The sequence below is a fragment of the Podarcis liolepis genome, assembly GCF_965112155.1.
Source record: "Podarcis liolepis genome assembly, chromosome: 7".
NCBI lineage: Eukaryota > Metazoa > Chordata > Lepidosauria > Squamata > Lacertidae > Podarcis > Podarcis liolepis.
Window position 1 is genome coordinate 34,859,029 of NC_139561.1, and position 19,419 is coordinate 34,878,447.

The 19,419-nt window shown below is 41.8% G+C and overlaps 1 protein-coding gene and 1 long non-coding RNA gene across 3 annotated transcripts in view; one reads left to right on the top strand and one right to left on the bottom strand.

Annotated features, from left to right (window-relative positions):
* The window catches only part of LOC310711698, a 264,847-nt gene that overhangs the window by 234,786 nt on the left and 10,642 nt on the right, over positions 1-19,419 (top strand). The window lies entirely within an intron of this gene.
* Positions 4,193-19,419, bottom strand: part of NETO2 (neuropilin and tolloid like 2) — a 39,217-nt gene continuing 23,990 nt past the window's right edge. Inside the window, exons 4-9 of one of the 2 annotated variants that reach the window (XM_083513695.1) lie at positions 15,733-15,981; positions 14,415-14,438; positions 14,171-14,298; positions 10,948-11,176; positions 9,593-9,706; positions 4,193-7,254 (exon numbers count right to left, since the gene is read on the bottom strand). In XM_083513695.1, the coding sequence (XP_083369821.1) occupies positions 6,674-7,254; positions 9,593-9,706; positions 10,948-11,176; positions 14,171-14,298; positions 14,415-14,438; positions 15,733-15,981 (1,325 nt within the window). In that variant the 3' untranslated portion in view covers positions 4,193-6,673. Of the gene's footprint in view, positions 7,255-9,592; positions 9,707-10,947; positions 11,177-14,170; positions 14,299-14,393; positions 14,439-15,732; positions 15,982-19,419 lie in introns of both variants that reach the window. The other variant, XM_083513694.1, reaches the window with a different exon arrangement.

The window sequence follows — 19,419 nt, forward strand, 5'->3', positions numbered from 1 at the left end:
TGGCCTATATTCCCCTTGGAGGCTTCTAAAGGCAGTTCGCAGACAAAAGAGAAAGGGAAGGAAATAGCTAAAAATAGCCCTGGTGGGTTTTGATTTCTCCATTATGTACAAATAATGTCTCTTCTCTTTGTTCTATTGGATTTCTTGGCTTTTTCTGCCACAGCAGCAAAGGCACACACAGGCTTATCAAATTCTGCAAGATTATTACAAAAAAAACCAACAACCCACCCCTGTGCGCAATTACTATAGCCTCATCTGCTATAAAGAAAGAGGTGTAAGAGGTGTAAGAGGCTAAGGCTGTGATCCTTTGCTCTTACCTGAGAGTTGGTCCTCTTAAGTGGGACTTACTTCTGAGTAAAAACTTATGGGCTTGTACTCTTTGAGATCTAGCAATGTTCTTTTCGGCTTTTGTACAAGTGTGATGTGCCAGAATATTTTAAGTAATTTTTAGTGTCCGGCACAGTACAGGTATTTGAACTCAAAGTGTGTTGCTTTAATCACAACTGAATAAAGAAATTACCAGCTTCTAATAATTTCAAAATGAGTGAAAACCGACAATAACTGGCTTTTTAATATCTGTTTGTGAAAGTGAAAAAAGAAAATGGAAGCTTTTTGCTTAAACCAGAACATGTTGATACATCAGACATCATAAACATGTCAGGTGTGATATGGCCATATCAAAAAGGATAGTTTCTGACTGCTGTAATTTAGTCACAGCCTGTTTCCCCATCTAAACTGGTATGAGCTCCAAATTGTGTTACTGTCAATCTCCAGAATATGGACCTTGTGACTGAAGTTTCAGAGTCAGCTGCAGCCATGAGCGCTACATGATTCATGAACAAGGTGATTATTCAACATTTACAACACTGGGACTTTCAAAAATGGCAAATGCTTCAGCTGATGCACTGATGTCTGGTCTCTGTGGGTGTGATTAGGGAGAAGTGTGTTATATCTGCATGTTTTGTGCTGTATTATGGACAAAGCATTTGCAGAGGCTTGCTTAGAAAGTTACAGAGCAAAGTAATTAGTGTTGCTCACTTGGCCAAAACTCACTTCAGGCTGACTCCGAATGAGGCAAATAAAAACTTGGATCAGATGGTAGATTGCTATGAGGCACATTTAAGAGCAGATGACTTTCAGGAGGTTGGAAAGAGCCACCGGGCAAATAAGTATAAAGGAAAACTGTTCCTATTGAGACACTCTTGAGAGAGAACTTAAATAGCTCAACATACATTTGAGTTCTCTTAATAAAATTAATTCTGCAGCTCGGGATTGAGTTTCTGATGAATCTTTTTCCAAGGTAGAGCAATGGGGGGTGGGGGGTGTCCTGGAAACTAACCAAAGGGGATCCTTTCAAAATTTAAATAGCTTCGGCTATTGCATATTGAGATGATTATTTCTATGCATTGTGAAACCGAAGCACAATCCTGACACCACTCATTGAGATGTCCAAAGAAACCGAGAACTCATACAAGCCAAGATAAGAGTTTTGCATTATGAGCACATAATACCAGGTAACCATGCGAATAAAAAGAATAACAAACAAGATAACGAATGTGGGGGAAGGTCTCCATCTCTTAATGACACACATGTTGTCATTCTGTTAGTGAACAGGGTAGACAGCCTTTCCCCTGGGAGCTAATCTGTTAGGGGCAGTGGTGGGAAGATTTGTGGATAAGGCTAGTACACAGTATAGATCTGCTCTAACTCTACTGTTGGAGGAATTATACATCTGAATGCTGGTTGCTGGGACAACACATGGAGAGAGTGCTATCATGTTCATGTCTTGCTTTCGAGCATCCCATAGGCATTTGGCTGGCCACTGTGAGATGAAAATGCTAGATGGTTAGCCATTGGCTTGATCCAGCAGGTGGGTCCAAGGAGAAAATGGGGAGGGGCCATAGCTCAGCAGCAGACCATCTGCTTTGTGTGTAAAAGGTTCTGGCCTCTCCAGGGAGAAAGCCCTGTAGGAAACCCCAGAGAGCTGCTGCCAGCCCGTGCAGACAGCACTGAGCTAGCTGAATCAATCCAAAGCAGCTTACTATCACTAGAGTGATAAATATTGCCCTCCTTCAGTTTTCACCATGGCTGCCTCAAATTAGAATTCCCAATTCTAGGAAGATCTGCTCAGAAGCAAAATAAAGTAAAAGTTATTTCTGAGCAGTCCTACAGAAGACTGAGTACACTAGACCAATACATTTGGGAAAGCAAATGGAAGTAATTCTTTTAGGACTTTAGGTGACACACAGAGTGTGTGTGGCAGAGGACTACCATCCCCCCCCCCTCAAGACAGCTAGGTTAAAAACTTATTTTCTCCTACCAGAAAAAAACATCAAAGTATCACTTGTTTTTCTCAAATAAAGCAGCACCTTCCAATTATTCTGGAGCTGCATAGGAAGAAGGAAACGCACTTTTAAAGGCCAGGAAAATAGGGAACAAACAGGAGGGAAGGAACTCTGATGGGATGGGAGAAGGGGGCAGCTTCAGGAGGCATCAGGCACCCTAGTTACACACCTGTGCTATAGTGCTTTAAAATAATGCAGTTCGAGACAGCAACATTCTTTCTCTGAAATAGCCAAACACCCCACATCCCTCTTATAGCTTAAAAGGACTCCTGAAAATGCACACATTTAAATGAAAACGTGGCCAATATTTTCAGGTCTTTGCTTTCTCTCCTCATGGTCCAGTCTTGTGGAATCATAAAGGCTTGTGGCAATGAAGCCATTATGTTCTGCATCCTGGATTACTGACAACAGCTAAATGCTGGAAAAAGGAGAAGCTGGATTTCAAAATTTTCATGATTTTAATACCTGAAGTAGATGGAAAACATATTTAGCTGATGCAGCATTTGTGATCTCCCTTTTGTCCATACCTTCCCTTCTCCCCTCCCTCATCAGCTGGGTCTGAACAGTGATTGCATTAGGAAAATAATGGAGAAAAGGGCATTGTGACTATGTGGTTCATCCAACCAGACGAGATTAAAAAAAGAGAAGTAGTAATCCACTTTTGAATTGCTTGTCATACATTGGGATGATTCAGCGTTTGCTTTCAGCGTTCCACAACATGACAAAACATTTCTGCATCTCTTGTACCAATAATGTGTGGGTACCAAGTGAAATATATTGCTCGAAGAGAACACAACACAGTTTCTCTTAAGATTGTTGGAGGTTCCTGGAGATTACATTTTATACCAACTGCTTCCACTCAGTTACCTAAGCTGCCCTCTTTTTTCACGTTTCCCTTTACTAACCATGCAAACTAAGTCAGCTAAGATGGATCTGCACTGTTCTAAATGGTCTTGTGGTTAGACTGAAAGCTTCAACTTGCTCACAGCAAGCAAGCAAACTTCCAGGGAACAGACAACTCTCCTTTCTATTAGGTGACTGAAATCCAGTTGTGTGTTGAGAGAACTGCTGCAGAAACCAGGAAGACCTTTCACACAGGTAGGCCGAAATCACAGATTATAAGGTCAAAGTGATTAATAAAATAGGCTTGGCACTTGATAAATTCAGCTTGGCCAACCCTATGTCACTGAGGAAGTATTTTACTCCTTGTAATGCTTGTTTTTTCTGATTGCAATCCCCTCACAAGCTGCTAAATAGTCCAGGAGTTGGAAAAAGACAAGGTTTTTTGGGGGGAGGTGCATCGGGAGAGGTAGGGCACACCTGCTTTTAAGAACAAGATTGTTGGGAGATTGTTTACAGATGACCATGTCATGTCTACTTTGGCTCAGTTGATTGCAAAAGTAGCACTATTTAAAAATCCCACTGTTTAAAAATCTTGTACCCAGCAAGATATCAGAGCCCGAAAGTTGAAGTCACTTTGGGATTATTTTGCACTAAAGAATATCACCAAAATAGTGTGTGCTTATTGCACTGAATGCTGAAGGTACTACCCTTGCTTGTGTGAAAAACCCTTGCTGTACATCTTTGTGCAATCGTTTCTGAATGATGCTATTTTTAGGACTGTATTATTCCACAGAGTAACCGTGACCAAGTTTTTTCCTAGAAGAACAAAACTAATTATTTGGTCATTCTTGTTTTGGGGAAAACAGCAATAGCTGAATGCCCTAAACTAAAGACTTGAGTTGTTACGCTTTACCTTTACAAAATCCCAGTAGTCTTAAAACACAAGTACTTGAATTGCAAGTATCTTACAGTTACACAGCAGCCTGCAAGTCAGTACAACAAAAAATTTGTAACTTTCCTTTATCATACATTTTTTTAAAATACAGGTTATTGCCCATTGGCTCAGAGTTGCAAGGTCACATTTAGTGAAAAACAGATATGTAAACAAAGAAAGCTTAAGAAACCTGTGGATTTATAAAAGGCTAGATGGTAAAGAAACCAGGTGTTCTTCACAAGTAGCAACACTGCAGTTCATAGCTGTTAACATGCACACTGATAATCAGTTTGCTGTACAGGTGCTTGAGTGGCAGACATAGGTCATACAGTGTCGAGTTATATCAAAGTCTAAGAAAAGTTGGAGAGTTCCATTTATAAACCATTTGATCATAAAAATATGGAAGCCATACCTGTAGAGTTAAGAATATATTACAAAAATGTGAAGTGATACTTCTTTCTTCAGCCTGACCTGCGAACAGACCTTGGCCTAAAGTCAAGGAGCACAACTTACAATATTCCATGACAGGACAAGGCAGGACAAAGACACTAGAGAAGTGGGATTTGTGTGTCCTAGTCTAGCCCCTGACCAAGCCACATTCTTCAAAGAACCTTCTCTCTGATGGATAGACAGAACACCTTGTGTCTAGAGCAGCAGTAACAAACTTGTGGCCCTCCAGATGTTGTTGGACTAGAATGCCTATCTTCCCTGACCATCAGCCGTGCTGGTTGGGGCTGATGGGAACTGAAGTCCAACATCATCTCAGGTTCTTTTCTGAGAGGCAACAAGTAGAGAGGATACATGTTTTGCATTACAATTTCTATAGATTAGCATATGGCATAGGAGCCAACTCCTAGGGGCTGAGGTCCCTTTGGCCCACCCAATAAAATATTTGGGGGGAGTCACCCCCCAAAAAGTTGATGGGCATTGCCATTCAAATGGTGTGTATGCACTGTATCATATGATCATGTGGGGTTGGGCTTACCTGCTCCCCCCCCCCAATATTTTATTCATGTTGGCATCTGGGCTTTGATGGCTTGGACTGACTAGTAACCAGTGCTACTTGTGGGGAAAGAGCTCGATGAATGGTAACCAATCGCAGGTTAACACTTTTTGCCTTTGAAGATGGTCAGGGAAGCCTGAGTATTGTGGCACTGGAGAACCTTCCAACAAGGGTACCAAGATTCCAGCAGAGGAAAGCCTCATAAAGGCATTTGAATCTAACTTGTAAGTAGGCATTCCACACAATTTGTAATGAATTTAAATAGTGTTCATGTAATACACATATCATAAAAATGTTGGCCTAGGGCTTGGCTCAGCTCTGCCATACAGAGTAATCTCAATTCTTGCAACACAGGGGGGGGGGGGGAAATGTATTTCTCAACAACCTGCATCACCAAAAGAAAGCAAAAGCTATTTATTCCACCAACGACATGTGCGGGAAGAACGCTCAGACTGCTTTAGGACACCAACATTGCTGAAAATCTTTTGAAAGACACGGGCCAATATTCTTTCACAGTTAAGTACCTGCAACAATAACGTTTGCACCATGTTAATATGGCAGAAATTGCCTTTCAGCAGTTTTCGAAATCCCTGATGTATTGCTGCAAGAAGATAATACAAGTCATGGTCTAAACGTTGTTAACACATTTTTCTGATAACCGTCAAACAAGTGTTGTGGTGATGTCTTACCTGTGCTTAGCACAAAGTGCTATCAGTGCATGATAGGATGTTAACACAACTAGAGATTTGGTGTGATGCTGAAATTACCAATGGATTTTGTCTGCCAAAGACAAAAAACTTGATTTTCCCGAAGGAACTGAGTTCCAAGATAAAATTAAAATGCTTTTAAAAGGCAAGAAACCCATTTCATTCATTTCCCCCACAGAACTTGGAGGTCTTGAATATTTGTGCTGGTATGATGTCCTTAAAATTTTGTCCCATCATCACCAGAAGCAGCCGCCAGTATACCATTTATTTGCTGGCATAGAAAGCCTTAGGACTGGGCTTTAAGGAGTCAGTAATTAAAAAGGCAGTGATATAAAAATTAGACAAGATGAACCAGATGGAATGCAGTGTAACTCATTTGAGTCTTAATTGGCACTTAACACAATAACTCTAGCTACAATTTGACAAATATGATAACTGCTTTCGATGTTAAGCTATATGGTGTTGTACCCACTTATTTTTTATTATTACGAGAGTAATTAAGCTTTTGACTCGAAGACTAAGAACCTGCAGGAATGAGGCAAGGGAGAGAGTATACACTAATTTATATCTTTGTGTTTGTGTGTGTGAAGCCTCATGCAAAACCTGTTATTCTGTTCTCCAAGCAGATGGGCAGTTCACAAGGAAAAAAAATTATTTATGAAGAGTTTTCTTTCAGGGGGAAAGAAAAACAACAACCCTAAAATAAATGAGCTAAAAAAAAAAGGAAAAAAAGAATGAATACACATGTCTCCATCGAATTCCGTATGGTACATTTTTGTACATTCACATACATTATATTTATATAATATTTACACACACCCATTTCACCTTCAAAAGCAGATTAGAAGTCCATTGATAATGAGCCTTGAGCAGCGTCCTCTCGACCCCTCACATAGATTTCGCAAGGGATTTCTTCCATCACCCTGTCCTCTATCACCTGCTCTGGACACTCGTGAGCCTGTTTGAAGGTATAGCTACTTTTTTTGAAAGTGCTGTTGAAGGTCTTCATTGGCTGAGGTTGTGCAAAATCGTTGCGGAAAGGAAGTTCCATGGAACTGAGGTTGGTCCTGCTTTGCTTTACAGTTGCGGCTTGGGAGCCACAGTGGTGGTCATGGATGCACCTCGAAGCTGTTGAGGAGCGTCTCATTTTCTGGTAGTTCTCAAGTTCTTCAGACAGGTCGGCCAAGTCGGCGGAGATCTCTTTGTCTCTCAGAGAGAAGAGCTCGTAATGAGGTGGGTCAAAAACCTCCTGGAAACCAGTTTTGTTGAACGTGGTTTTGCAGGCCATCACCTTCTTGCGGGGCTGCTTGACCTGCACCAGGATCGAGATGATGAGAAGGACCAAGACGATTCCTGAAGTAATCCCAATTATTGTCCCATGAGTTTTGGTGATTTGCTCAAACAGCCCTGTTTTTTTCTTTTCTAAAAAAAGAAAAGAAAAGGAACGAAGCAGCAACAAGCAACATTAAGACTGTCATATGACAATATTAAGTCTGTCACCCAACAGAGAGGGAGAAAACCCTGCACTCTGCTTTTTAAAAAATCCAGCTTTTGCTACTGAGCTGTTCTACATGTTTTATCTGCTATCTTTCCCCCTGTTTCCTCAAGGTTGAACCCGTGTGGAGCAGAGTAATCTTCACCCAGGAATTCTAAAACTTAACAAGTTCTTTGTGCAGCTTCTACCAGCTACAACTTCTTCACTTGTTTTATTTACATAGGAGTTGCTTTTGTGGGAGACTATGGTCGAAAGCAGGGCAACTAGCTATGAGGGCAACGCTACATAAGAATACATGCAGAGCCTTGTGGATCAGGACATGGGCCCATATTGGCCAGTATCCTGTTCTTGCAGTGGACAAGCAGGTGTCTGTGGGAACCCAACAAGAACGGTTGGAGTATGTCAGTTTGCATTTCTTAGTGCAGAAAGTATTTGAGCTTCCCCATTATAATTAATTCAAGAGGGTTCTGGAAGCTTCTCTGTGTGAAAGAAACAAGCAGAAGGTTCATGATGTTTAGGTTATACCTTCAGAGAAGCTGAATACAGCTGACTTAAACTGGTTCTGTTATCTCTTTCAGGCAAGGTCATGCTGACTATAAAAGTAGGGTCAGAAGGAGCCTGGGTTTCGCTTTCGCTTTCTATCTCTTTTCCTTCTGGTGTGGTGTTCTGTATATAGCATTAAGGTTTTGACTTATTTTAAGTTATTGTAAGTTTATGTTAAATCTGCTGCAACTGGATTTCTTAAGGACAGTGCCAATCCTGATTGTATTGGATTTGCGACCATTATGCTCATTTGCCTTCAGTAGCAGTAAAGCTCTGCTGGATGAAATATTAATTACCTCTGGTCTATTTTGGGGGGAATCCTGCAACATGTTTAAGTTGTTACTCTGCTAACTATACATTGGAATCTACTCTGGATCAATATGGAGTAGAATTTCATGACAGAGTACAAGAGCACTCCCCCCTCCCCCATGATTTCCTGGCATTCAGAAACATTGCTGCCTCTAACCCTGGAAGCCATCATGGCTAGTAGCCACAGACAGCCCTCTCCTCCTTTTATCTTTGTTTTGATGACTGGAGGTTTGGGGGAAGAGATGGGCCACAACCTGAAGTGCTAAAAGTTAACACCATGTGACAAAAACCATAAAGTGATGTGAGCACTTCATATGAAAGCACACAAGATGGCACTAGCGGATTGCAGTAATTTTATATATCTAGCTACTTAAAGAGAGAAAGGGGTGGAAAAGCAAGCTTTAGAAGAAAAGGTCATTCTTCTGTATGGCAAGAGGCATGAGCATGAATAAAATAAGATATTCAGAAGGGGTATAGTGACATTATTATCTCTTGGGTATTAAAAAGAAAAGTCCATTCACATCTACAGACAAAATATGAATAGTAATTTATTTCAGCCCAGAGGATGGTCTTTGGCTCCAGCCATGCAACAAACACTAGAACAGATTTCTGAACTGAAAGGACACAGGCAACATATACAGAAGCATCATAATTGTTGCCTAGAGAATTGTTGGTAAAAAGGCCACCCCAACTAGGATTGATTCATGCTAGCAAGCTGGAGGTTCGTTAGGAAAAAAGATTGTTGTAAATGATCCAGAGCTGGTCTGTGACTGATTTATTTTTGTTAAGCTATAAAACACGAAACCGAGTCACCGTGAGCAGAGAGATATAGTGTTGCACAGTAAGTGCATCTGTATGGTTTACTAACTCAAATGAAGGTGCTTCAAGGTGAAGAAATAAGTCACAATTGATACCGAGCTAGAAAATGCAGCTTAATACATAAATAATCCAGAACTGCACTTCAAGTTTAATGTGCACTTTGCCTTATAAAGTTTAGGTAGGCAGATCTCCGTTAGGGAGAATAATTCTATTAAATTTTAATTTTTTTGCTTATACAGTGGTACCTTGGTTTAAGAACAGCTTAGTTTATGAACAACTTGGATTAAGAACGCTGCGAACCAGGAAGTAGGTGTTTGTGAACATTGCCTTGGAAGCAGAACCTGTTTCGCTTCCTGTTGAGTGTGTTCCACTTGTAAATTGAATCCCCCGCTGCTATGGGAAAGCATGCCTTGGTTTAAGAACGCTTTGGTTTAAGAACGGACTTGCGGAACAGACCAAGTTCGTAAACCAAGGTACCACTGTAGTATCTTGGTCTCAGAACCTGACCTTGACTCATTTGAGAGATGGGGGGGGGGGGATCAGAAGGCACAAGCCAGGCAGCCCCAGTTGCCCCTCATAGCAACACACACTCACCTTTGCAGTGGTTTTCATCCCATGGGTATGCACAGTTTTGAATGCCGTTGCAGACTAAAGAATTATTGATGCACATGTTGCTATGGCAAAAGTATGTGCTGCCTGAGCAGGGGGCTAGGAAGGAAAGGGGAAAGAGTTATGAGTTACCCAAACTTAAGAGTGATAGATAGATAGTCACTTCCAGTGCTTTTCTTCTAGGAAAAAGGGTGCCGGTACTCTCCATGAACTTGTTACAGTAGGTGCCACACTTTTAACCAGTGCGGGGGGGGGGGAAGGTGCTGGTACTGCGTACCCTTAAGTAACCCCCCCAAAAAAACCCACAAACACAAAAACAAACAAACAAACAAACAAAAACGCAAGGGCACTTTATAATTGGACTTAGAATTTAAGGAAGAAAGAAGTCTTCTGCATGCCACAAAGTGGCACATTCATAATAATCCCACAGCTGTGACTACTAAAGTACAGCATCAATCATACACAAGCACACAGAGTATTTATTCAAAGCAGCATATCAGTGCTATTCTACCCTCTCACCCCGGCAATGATCTTTGGGTGGTGTTTATTTTGAGGATTATTTTGTTGTAAATACAAGTGTTCTAGCATTTTTCTTTACTGGGCTTTCCCCAGCCTAGTCAGTGGTTGAAAATGGCCCATGCTTTTAGTTATGAGTCATATTCTCTAAATTATAACACTTTTTGCCTTGTTGTTTATTGAGGCTTAAAGTGTAAAGCTGATTATTGAGGTCAACAACCAATTAGGTATCACATTAATGCAATTTAAAGTTAATTACACTTCTTGCTATTTCCAGCTGTTCTTAACTATGAGACTTAGTTTAAGGAAGGCAGTGACTCCAAAGTTTCCAGGAGACTGCACTGAAGACTAGATTTAGATCAAAGCGGTCAATGATTTCAGATAGACTTCCAGTTTCAAAATGCCCAATCTGTTAAAGAAGAAACCCTGTTTCCTTCTATACTCTAAAAGCCACATTAATTATTCATCCTGCAGTTCTGCCACAAATAAAGAAACAGGACCTTTCCAAACACAGAGGTCAACCGCCCCGCTCTAAAGAGAGGACACAACACTGTAGAAGTGTAGCTGTTCTATAGCAAGGCAAAGCTTGCAAATGACAACTGAATCTCGCAATTGCCTTCTCCTTAAAAGATTCCAGCTGATGAGCCTTACATGATATTTTATATGGTTTGGAGTCACCCACTAATATATAGCAAAAGTAGTGTCTGTAAGCAGTTGTTGTCAATTCCGTGCATTCATGGAGTAAACAGCAAACAGCTCTAAGTTTAAAGTTCTAAACAATATTTTGCCATAGTTCCTAAAAGGATGCATTACAGTACACTTACGGTCCACGAATGATGTGAAGAGCATTCTGAACCTGCTCAATCTACTGCCTTCGTCGGCCCACATTCGTACCACCCCAATTCCGGTCTGCAGCATCACATCGTTAGCCACTGTGCTGCAAAACTTTGCTTTCAGGTTTTCGATAGAACTGCTCCCATCATACACAGCCACAAAGTTTCTCTTGCATTCATTTGAATGTTCCATCTGGTAGTCTAGAAACCTCAAATATATCTGTTGGTAAGGGGCAGGAGAAAGCTTTTAAAAGAAGTAATAATAATAATAAAAACGACAAGCCAAATATGCAAACATTATTTTCAATTTTAAAAGTTTACACATTTCGTTTAGATGAAAGGCGCAAACAGCTTGTAAATATATTTTAGGCATATATAAATATAAACTTGCAATTTCCAGCTATACTCCTTACCCCGCCATTCTCATAATAAGCCTGATTTTTTTAAAAATAGTGACTAACAGCCATTCCATGCTTAAATAAATGTGGTGCTTTTGCAGACAAACAGAATAAATATATTTTCCTCAAACAATTCATGCCATTAACTCACCTAGTCACATCTGCATTTACATGCATACCTGTCAGTGGTACTGTCTGGTTATTAGATGGATATTTATTTCCAGATGGAATTTTAGCTGTAAAGTGCTAAAACACATGGTCCCAAACCTTAGCAAGATAAGCCCAGTAGCATTTTGAATCCTGACAAACTTAGAGCTTGATACACCATAAATAATCCAATCAAAGCACTGCGAGTTAGGAAGATAATTCAATTCAATAAGCGCAGAACTGAAGATATGCATTCCAGCAATATTCAATGAAATTTATAAATAAGCATCAGATATTTCAAATATAGATGAATTGGGAGGGATATAATTTGATTTCTTACTCTTGGAATATAAGCTGCGATGTCAATAGCTTACAGTGCTTTAAGATTCACAAATCAATGTGAACAGCAAGTATATTGTTTATATTCCCTTATGAACTACTCTTAAATAGTTTTTTTAAAAAAAACAAAACAGAGCAAAACAAAAGCACCAGAGAATGTTTATTGATGTATGTGCATGCTGTTGTCATGGTCCTACCTAGTTCTGGGTATCTAAATTGTGGGAAAACCTATGCACAGCATCAAGCCCCTTTCAAATTACCGTATTTTTCGCCCTATAGGACGCACCGTCCCATAGGACACACCTAGATTTTTGGGGGGGAAATAAAGGGGGGGAAATTTATTTTTTTCCCCAGGCGCGGGGCTGGGGCGGGGGAAGCCCAAGCTTCCCCCGACCCCAGCCTCCAGAATGGGAGCCAGAGTGGCTCCTGGAGCTTGCGGGGCTGGGGGAAGCCCGAGCTTCCCCAGCCCCCCAGAAAGGGTCCGAGAGCGATGGCGAAGGTGAGCGCACCTTTGCCATTGCTCCCGGAGCTTGCAGGGGCTGGGGGTGGTGGAAGCCCGAGCTTCCCCCGCCCCCAGCCCCCAGAGCGGGTCAGAGAGCGCTGGCGAAGGTGCGCGCACCTTCGCCACCGCTCTGGGACCTTGCGCGGCTGGGGGCGGGGGAAGCCGGAGCTTCCCCCGACACCAGCCCCCCAAACGGGTCGGAGAGCGATGGGAAAGGTGCGCGCACCTTCGGCATCGCTCTGGGACCTTGCGCGGCTGGGGGCGGGGGAAGCCGGAGCTTCCCCCGACCCCAGCCTCCCGAACGGGTCGGAGAGCGATGGCAAAGGTGCGCGCACGTTCACCATCGCTCTCGGAACTTGCGGTACTGGGGGTGGGGGAAGCCGGAGCTTCCCCCGACCCCAGCCCCCAGAAGGGGTTGGAGAGCGATGGCAAAGGTGCGCACACCTTCGGCATCGCTCTGGGAGCTTGCGCGGCTGGGGGCGGGGGAAGCCGGAGCTTCCCCCGATCCCAGCCCCCAGAACGGGTCCCAGAGCGATGGCGAAGCTGCGCGCAGCTTTGGCATCGCTCTGGGAGCTTGCGCGGCTGGGGCGATAGCTTCCTGAAGCCTGGAGAGCAAGAGGGGTCGGTGCGCACCGACCCCTCTCGCTCTCCAGGCTTCAGTGAAAGCCTGCATTCACCCCATAGGACGCACACACATTTCCCCTTCATTTTTGGAGGGGAAAAAGTGCGTCCTATAGGGCGAAAAATACGGTAATCTGCAAGTTTAACCACAGATTGGGTGGAGATGTTATTGAATGTTAACCAAGAAAATTTTTTTCCATCATAAGCTTGTGTAGAGAAATGTATTGTGGTGTCAACTAGAAAAAGATGCCAAGATTTGAATAAGTATATTGAAGCTAGACTGGTTACAGTCTTTTTTAACCTGACATAACACAACAAGGCATGCAATCTGGTAAATGTGAAGACTATTTTGTTGTACCCTCAAATAGTCAACAATCTGCAATATTAAAATATAGATCTGAATCATAAAACAAATTAAAACTATAGCAGAACCACCCTGGCCCAACCAGATTCCATGAGATTTTATGTAATTTAGGAGCTACCTAGCAAAGCTTATTAAGTTTGGATAGAAAAATTTGGTTACAAAATGTAACAGTGGTGTCCATTAAAGCACTGGTGATTAGTTTCCAATATGTTGCGCAGCATAGTATTTTAAACTGAGTAAGTTGGCTTGTAAGCATGGCCCAGGGCTAGGCCCAGGGTGTTTTGCTGCCCTAGGCAAAACTGAAAATGCCCCCCATTGGCATGCATGGTAGCCTGGGGAGTAAAAAGAGGCAGGCAGCAGTGGTTGTGGGTAGATCCACCACCTGAGGTGACTGCCTCATCCCACCTCATGGGTCTGCTGGCCTTGGCCTGGCCCCGTAGCAAAGGGATTTTTCTGATAAAAGAATACGATTTCCATGCATTTGGACCAACACTTATGTTAAATATAAAGAATAGTAGCACCGAAGAGGAAAAATAAATCAGACACTGGAGCCGAGTTGGAAGAAACCATATTCAAATATTTATATCCATCTTTTGACCCCCACAACCAATAATGGTTGGTTTCTAAACAGCAGAACGGTGCAGACTGGGTCTGAAAAAGTAACACTTTTTTTGTGCACCAGAAGCAGTCTGTGAAACCAACATCTGTCTTCGTTTCTCATTACCACCAACAGGTAATTAATTTAAATGAACGAGACGCGATATGCAAACCATTACTAATGGTCATTCCAAGTTACTAATGACCTGAGAGCTCATTTCACAGTGAATGATTTGGAGGGCCCACCTTGGCATTTGGAGTGGCCTTGATGGTCCATATGCAGTCAACAGCCTGCCCAGGCTTTGTTTTCTCTTCTTGTTCCACCTGACTGGAGCGCACAATCCCATCAGCTCCCGAGAGCTCAAACTGGCAATCTAAAGCGAGGCAGAAACAATGTGCTGTCAAATTAAAGGTAAGAGAAATTTTTAAAATCTAATATGCAAAAGAGATTAGTACTGCAATACTAGACCTGGGATGGGATTTAAAATACCTCCTAGGTATGTGAAGTCAGGATCTGTAATGAAGAAGAAAAAACATAATGATTGGCCTGGGAGAGCTGAAGGTTTAAACAGAAAGAAGGACCTTCTAGATGCCAAAAAAATAATAATATGGTACACTAGGATATTGAACTGAGGGGAGACAGGTTCCTTATCACTCAGTAACATATGTACCTTACATTTCAAGCTCTATAATATGACTCCAAACAGTCATGGCTTCCCCCAAAGCATTCTGGGAGCTGTCATTTGTAAAGGGTGCCAAGAGTTGTTAAAGGTAAAGGTAAAGGGACCCCTGACCATTAGGTCCAGTCGCAGACGACTTTGGGGTTGCGGTGCTCATCTCGCTTTATTAGCCAAGGGAGCTGGCATACAGCTTTGTGGCCAGGATGACTAAGCCACTTCTGGCGAACCAGCATTTACCTTCCTGCCGGAGCAGTACCTATTTATCTATTTGCACTTTGACATGCTTTTGAACTGCTAGGTTGGCAGGAGCAGGGACCGAGCAACAGGAACTCACCCTGTCATGGGGATTCGAACCACCGACCTTCTGACCAGCAAGTCCTAGGCTCTGTGGTTTAACCCACAGCGCCACCCGTGTCTCAAAAAAAGGACCTTCTAGATGCCAAAATAATAATAATATGGTACACTAGGATACTGAACTGAGGGGAGACAGGTTCCTTATCACTCAGTTACATATGTACCTTACATTTCAAGCTCTATAATATGACTCCAAACAGTCATGGCTTCCCCTAAAGCATTCTGGGAGCTGTCATTTGTAAAGAGTGCCAAGAGTTGTTAGGAGGCCCCTATTCCCCTCCCAGACCTACAATTCGCAGAGTGGTTTAACCACCAGTCCCTCTTCCCAGGGAACTCTGGGAATTGTAGCTTTGAAAGGGGAATGAGCATGCACACAACTCTAATCATATTTGCATGGTGTGTGGATATATATAAAATGCCAGTTTCCACATGTGTATGTGGAGTGAATGAACAAGACACAGATAATGCCAATTTCCCCATTTAAGGATGATTTCAAGTTTCAAGGCCTACAAGGCACCCTGTCATTCACAATCTTGGTTTGAAATCTCTGCTTCTGACATTTGAAACTGGATAGCTGCGTTTACCCTCCTGCAGTCATGAGCACAAGAACATTAAAAAGAAAGTTCTGCTCCATGATTTTTATATGCAGCCTTCAACAATAACCAATTCTGAGCAAAATATATTGGGTTAATATTGATTTACCCAACTAAATTCAACACCAGTTGGGCAGAATCTCTAACAGGCAAAGAAGGAAAAAGCATATTTATTTTTTACCTGGTATAAATGAATATTTTGCTTTAAATCCCTGTCCTTCTAGTTCTTCATCTGAGGTAAACTTTATCCACATAAATCTCCCTGTTGACCTAATTAGAGTAGGGCTTTTTAGACCACAGTAGCGATCAATGAGTGGGGAGAAACCAAAAGGTCCATCTCGAACTTCGAGGTGATCAAATCGACATTCAAATGAAGGCTCTATGTAGTATGGTTCATCAAAGGTTAGCTCTATTCTTTGCCGTGGGGCAGCTGTGACAGAGTAAAAACAATCTAGATCAATATAACTTTCAGCAACAATGAATTAAAACAATTTCCAGAAAGATGTGAAGTTTTGTATTTCTCAGCATAGGTGTGGAGTTTATTGGTATTGCAGTCCTAGCATGAATATAAATATAGATCTTCACAAACAGAATTTAAGATGCCTACACAGATGTTAAGTCTGACTGACTTCAATGGTTTTAGCTAATTGGGCACAGGATTGCAGCCTAAACATTATCCAGAACATGCACACAAATGACACATGTGTTAGAGACACATGAGCGCCATGAGTTGGTTGCCTCTAGATTTGATGCTTTCATTCTGGAATTTGTCCCATGCTGAAATCCTTAAAAAGGAAAAAACACACAGTAACTTTCTAAAAAAACACACCTATTTGCACATTTTTAACCTATTTTACATGAATAATTCATAAGGCTGCAAAAAACACACACACACAGAACAAAACCTCATCAATTTATGCAACAAAGTAACCAAGCCAGCAATCAACAGAAATAAACCTCTGTTTATTACTCTGTTTATTATAATATTACTCTGATTAAAGCACTTGGTTTATATTGCAGGTTCATGCCAGCCTGAAATTCAAGATTTCTTCCAAAATACTGACTCATTCAAGTGTCAGTTTCAATATGAGATTGCAATGTTCAGCAAGGTGGAGGATGTAAACATCTCTGGAAGAAAAAGCTGAATGCAAGAACGCACAGTTAGATAGGCTGTACCATTTTAACCAGTACTGGCATGCTATATTCATTATATACCTGTAAATACACCATCATTGAACCCAGGGTGGTACATGCAGAGTTTTCCCAGACACTTTCCCATCTAGGGCCAGACCTGATTAACTTCTGCTTGGTGGTCTTTCATACTACCAACTGGGTCTACTCTTGTATTTAGTATTATTAACAACTTGCTTTTGGGAAAGTCATCAGCAGATCGTTAAAAGATTATACCCATTCCATGCTTTCTTTCCCACTTCAGAGATACACTGTCTCTGAACATGGGGGCTCCATTTTGCAACTCCCCACTGCTGACAAGTGGGAAACCGCAACAAAATGTTACAGTGCATTTCCAGCCCCTAACAAAACTGTTCTTGTTTAGGGTTCCAACTGACTTTGTAGTGCTTCCTGGAGCTGCTTACAGAAAGTATCCTCTTGGTACTTTCTCCTGCTGTACAATATATGCTTCCAGGCTTAAACCTGATCACTTTATTGCTGCATCTCATGGTGTATATGTGTGTTCCTGGTGCAGGACAAAATTGCCTTTTGCTTTTTTCCTCTAATAAAACTTCTTCATATTATAGAGCATGGGAGGTTGAGGTTGTAGAGGGAAGGCAGTTTTTCTAGCTCTGCAATACATTGTTTCACTCCCTTCTCCAATGCTGAAGCTATTAAGTTCTGAAACACTTCATTTCTGTGTTGTATGAAAGCTCAGAAAAGCGACACCACACGTTTTACTTTGGGAACATGACATTTAGCTGTCTATGGGAATTGAAGCCAGGCCATTGTTCTTCTTCGGTTTGCCTGACGCAGCTTGGAAAAATCCTAACGAACCTCCTGGTATCCACCTTTGTATCTTCAAAGAAAGGCCCAGTTTGTGCATCACATTAAACCATGGTTAAAAATAAATGAGCGCAGTGTGCTGGGGTATGCTGCTCATTAGTGCCCACTTCACTCCACCCCAGAAGTGGCTCGCTGGGTAGGGCACTCGCTTCCTAGCAGGTGGGTTGTTGTTGTTTGTCAGAAAGGAAAGGGGAGAGGCAGTGGGGAGGTTCAGCATGGTGCAAACGAACCAGCATGAGCACTGGATTTGCTCTGCTGGTATGTTTGCACTTCACTGACCCCCTTGCTGCTTCATCTCTTCCCCTGCTGGTAAGCAACAGTAACCCATATGCCAGGAAGCTACTCTTGACAAGTCACTTCTGCTTCTCCCCCATTCTCCTTAGCCACACCATGTTGGAAACAAACCAGAAGCTGGCTTAGGGTTGTCTGTGAACCAGTGCTTGCAGGTTGTTTCTCTCCAAACATGAGGGGAAGCCAGGGTTTGATTTTGGCTTACTGTTCACTTTTCACATTCTAACAGAAGCTCTCAAACAAACCACAAGTGCTGGTTTGCACATACAGCTTTGGAGATAGATACTGTAAAAAGCGAAGTTTGCACTTTTTGTTTTGTTTTGTTACAATGTGGAAAGTGGGCTTTGTTTTCAGGTTTTCATTTATTTATTTAAAGGAACAACTCATTGACCAGAAAACCCATTATTCCACCGCAGGAAATAACATGGAGATGAATTACCAAATTCTATATAATTATAACATTAATTAATACATTAGTATGGCAACATAAGATTTATTTTTTCACAGTGTTCCAGAAAAGTACCAAATTTATACCGTATGTGGAAGAATACATAGTAATCATTTTCAGATAAGGGGGACATGCTGCAACTGATTCAATAAATCTGAGCATGGTATAACACATACAGTAGAAAGTCACGTAACAACTGTGTACTTTTTCATATGAGCACCAAAGTCACACTACATGGACCAATGCATCATGAGTATTATGGGGTATTGTGGTATTACACTTTTAAGCATGCACAACCCATTGAGCATGGTATAACACAGTGAATGGTGTGACAGACATGCTTTTTCATTTAAATGCCAAATGTGAACTAATCCATCGTGATCATTTTGAGATATGGCTCAGTGTGGTGATGCACATGCGCAGCCAATTCAATATTTGAGCATGGTACAACACATAGTGAATGTAAGATTATATGAACACCATTCTTGAAGTCCCAGTTAAGGAAGTCATTAAAAACACAAGGATAGCTTTGGAGAATCATATAGTTATAATTTTTAGACATTTGGGGCATAATATACATGCACAAAGTAATGTGTCTATTCGTTGCATATCAGGGTCATAGAATCAAGCAGAGATTTGGGTAATATGTTGTGAAAAAGTAGCTTCGGTTTTTCATTTGTTAAAAATCAGTGCTGATCCAAGATTGTTTCAGATGATCAAACTGAATTGTTGGAGCATTTCCCCTCACAAGAGCAGAGTGCAGTGCATAAGTCCAGCTTTTTTTCACTTGTAGCTCTTCCCACCCCGTTTCATGCAGTCACAAGACAGTTCATAAGAAGTCAGGGAAGTTAAGGGATTATTGGCCAGAAAGGCTCAAATAGTCCAACATCCATCTGAATCCAGCCTAGCTTATAGGGGAAGCAAGGGCAGGCCTTGAAAATAGTGCCTCACCACTGATGCAACCACGATGGTGGACTTCCTTCTTTACATGCTACTCAAAAGAAGCTCACCCTAGTTCATATAAAGAGGGAAAGGCTGAAGCTCAGTGGCAGAGCATCTCCTTTGCAGAAGGTCCCAGGTAGGGCTGTGAGAGACCCTTGCCTGAAACCCTGG